Source organism: Diadema setosum, chromosome 12 (assembly GCF_964275005.1).
Source record: "Diadema setosum chromosome 12, eeDiaSeto1, whole genome shotgun sequence".
NCBI lineage: Eukaryota > Metazoa > Echinodermata > Echinoidea > Diadematoida > Diadematidae > Diadema > Diadema setosum.
This window is the reverse complement of record NC_092696.1, coordinates 36,958,910-36,961,232: the sequence shown is the minus strand read 5'-3', so window position 1 is coordinate 36,961,232 and position 2,323 is coordinate 36,958,910. Positions and strand designations below refer to the sequence as shown.

Genomic DNA, 2,323 nt, shown 5'->3' with positions numbered 1-2,323 from the left:
AACGTACATGGTTCTGGGTCAGTTCTGACCCGGATCTTTTTTTTTTTTTTAGAGTGTACTACTACTACTACTACTACTACTACTACCTGGTCCAGCTCTGGGCTGGGACCCGGTCGGTCCCAGCCCAGAAAAGCCCATCAGCCTGGCTGGTCAGTCAAGTGTAGATGCCCCAAAGACGCTAGAGGAGATAAGCGAGAATCTTGAACCCAGAATAAAGAGTGCATTGTGTTCGGACGACGTGCTTGAAAAGATTAAGTCCGTAATAATGGAGGCAATCGTGGAGAAGGTGACACAGGATGTGTACGAGGCTCTGACGCACGATCTGTCAAACATCAAACTGGAACAAGAGAGAATGAGCGAAAACATCAAAGGGATCACAAAGGAAATGGAAAAACTCAGAGAAAACCTTGATGACTTGGAGCAATATGGCCGAAGAGAGTCCCTCCGCTTTTTCGGTGTGCCGGAAAAGCAATCGGAAGACACAGATAGCGTCATACGTGACGTAGTTCAGCAACACCTCAACATTCTGCTAAATGAGAAGAACATTGCTCGTAGCCATCGAATCACTCCAAAACCTGGTAACAGCAGCCATGGGAGAGGACCGAAGCCAATCATAGTCAGATTCACCACATACAACATCCGTCGCAACGTCTACGAAGCCAAATCCAAGCTGAAGGGGTCTAACATCTTCATACATGAGGATCTGACGCCGTTCAAGAGGGATCTGATCAACAAGGCGAGGAAGATGTCATCGGTGAAGCGAGTTTGGTCCAGTGACGGCCGCATCATTGCCCTTCGATCTGCCCCTGATGGTCATGAGAAAAAGGTACTGGTTAGGAACGTCAGTGACCTAGCTCTACTTGAGTAAGAGCACGCACAAACTTGATAGAACTTTGCACTTCGTTTATAACCTACATGAAAAACATACACCCATGCATTGTTTGTGAAAAGAACGTCAAGGGAAATCAAAATGCTCTTCTTTGTGTTGCATGCCTACAGTGGTGTCATTTGCCCTGTTCTGGTGAGGATAGACAATTTTTTAACACGGATAAAGATTGGATATGTCGTAAATGTTACTTTGCAGAACTTCCGGTAGAAATGTTTGACACTCAGCCTGAAGATGAACTCCGAGAAGAAGAGAACACTCCCGAATTGTTCCCAACAGCGAACTTCCCTGTCATTCCAGTTCCCGAATCTGTCGAGGAAGAAATAGACATGATAAGAGAGGAGAAGGGATTAAAAATTACCCATCTTAATTGTTTATCATTAACAAAAAACATCGATGAACTGCGACATCTTGCCAAGAGAATGGATATTGATATATTTACCCTTAGTGAAACTCACTTAAATGATTTGATTGAAAATGGTGAAATTAATATTGACTCGTATTACCTTATCCGTAAAGATAGAACACGTGCAGGTGGAGGAGTTGCTGTTTATATTAAGAATACAATTGTATGTAAAGAGAGACATGATTTAGCTGAACCTGACTTAGAAATGATAATTTTAGAAGTTATGATGTTCAGAGCAAAATCATTTTTCATGATTGTATGGTATAGGCCGCCAAATTCAACAATATCCACTTTAAACTCATTTGAAAATGTTTTGCAAAAACTGGATGATATCAACTGTGATTATATTGTATTAGGTGATGTGAATTGTGATTTGTTAGCAAACTGTAAATCATGGCAAAATGAATGCTTTGTAAATCTAATCGATAATTTTGGTCTTGCTCAATGTATTCAGTCACCAACTAGAGTAACAAAACAGACCAGTACTCTTATAGATTGGATTTTGACAAACAATCGTGACAAAATTGTTTCAGCTAAAGTTATTCCTGTCACAATGAGTGATCATTACGCCATTTATTGTACTTGGGGCAAACGTAAATCATCACAAGATTATATGTATAAATACAAATTTAGTAGAAATCTTAGACGTTTAAATCTACCTGGTTTTTATGAAGATATTGCCAAACGTACTTGGGAAGACGTCTTGAATGAGACCGATGTCGAAAAAGCGTATGATGCCTTTGAAAAAAGTTTTACTGAAATTTTGAACAAACATGCTCCTTTAAAAAAGAAACGAGTAAAAAATGAAGAATCACCATGGATTAATGATAACATACTACAAATGATACGTGAGCGAAATAAGCAAAAACAAAAAGCCAAGGAGTCTAATCTGGATAAGGATTGGAAACTGTATAGAAAACTTCGTAAAAAGTAACTTCTCAAATACGAGTTGCAAAGAGATATTACATTTCAAATTCAATAGAATCATGCAAGGGGCAATCAGGAGACGTATGGAAATCATTACAATACGT

General features: G+C 39.4%; 1 protein-coding gene across 1 annotated transcript; it reads left to right on the top strand.

The window, feature by feature from the left end:
• The first annotated feature begins 265 nt into the window (after positions 1 to 265).
• LOC140235924 (uncharacterized) lies at positions 266 to 868 on the top strand. The gene has a single exon (XM_072315917.1). It carries the CDS (start codon positions 266 to 268, stop codon positions 866 to 868), a length of 603 nt encoding a protein of 200 aa, XP_072172018.1.
• The last annotated feature ends 1,455 nt before the right edge of the window (positions 869 to 2,323 follow it).

Coding starts and splice junctions, on each gene's coding strand:
- LOC140235924 (XM_072315917.1), top strand. CDS start 266: ATGGAGGCAATCGTGGAGAAGGTGACACAGGATGTGTACGAGGCTCTG.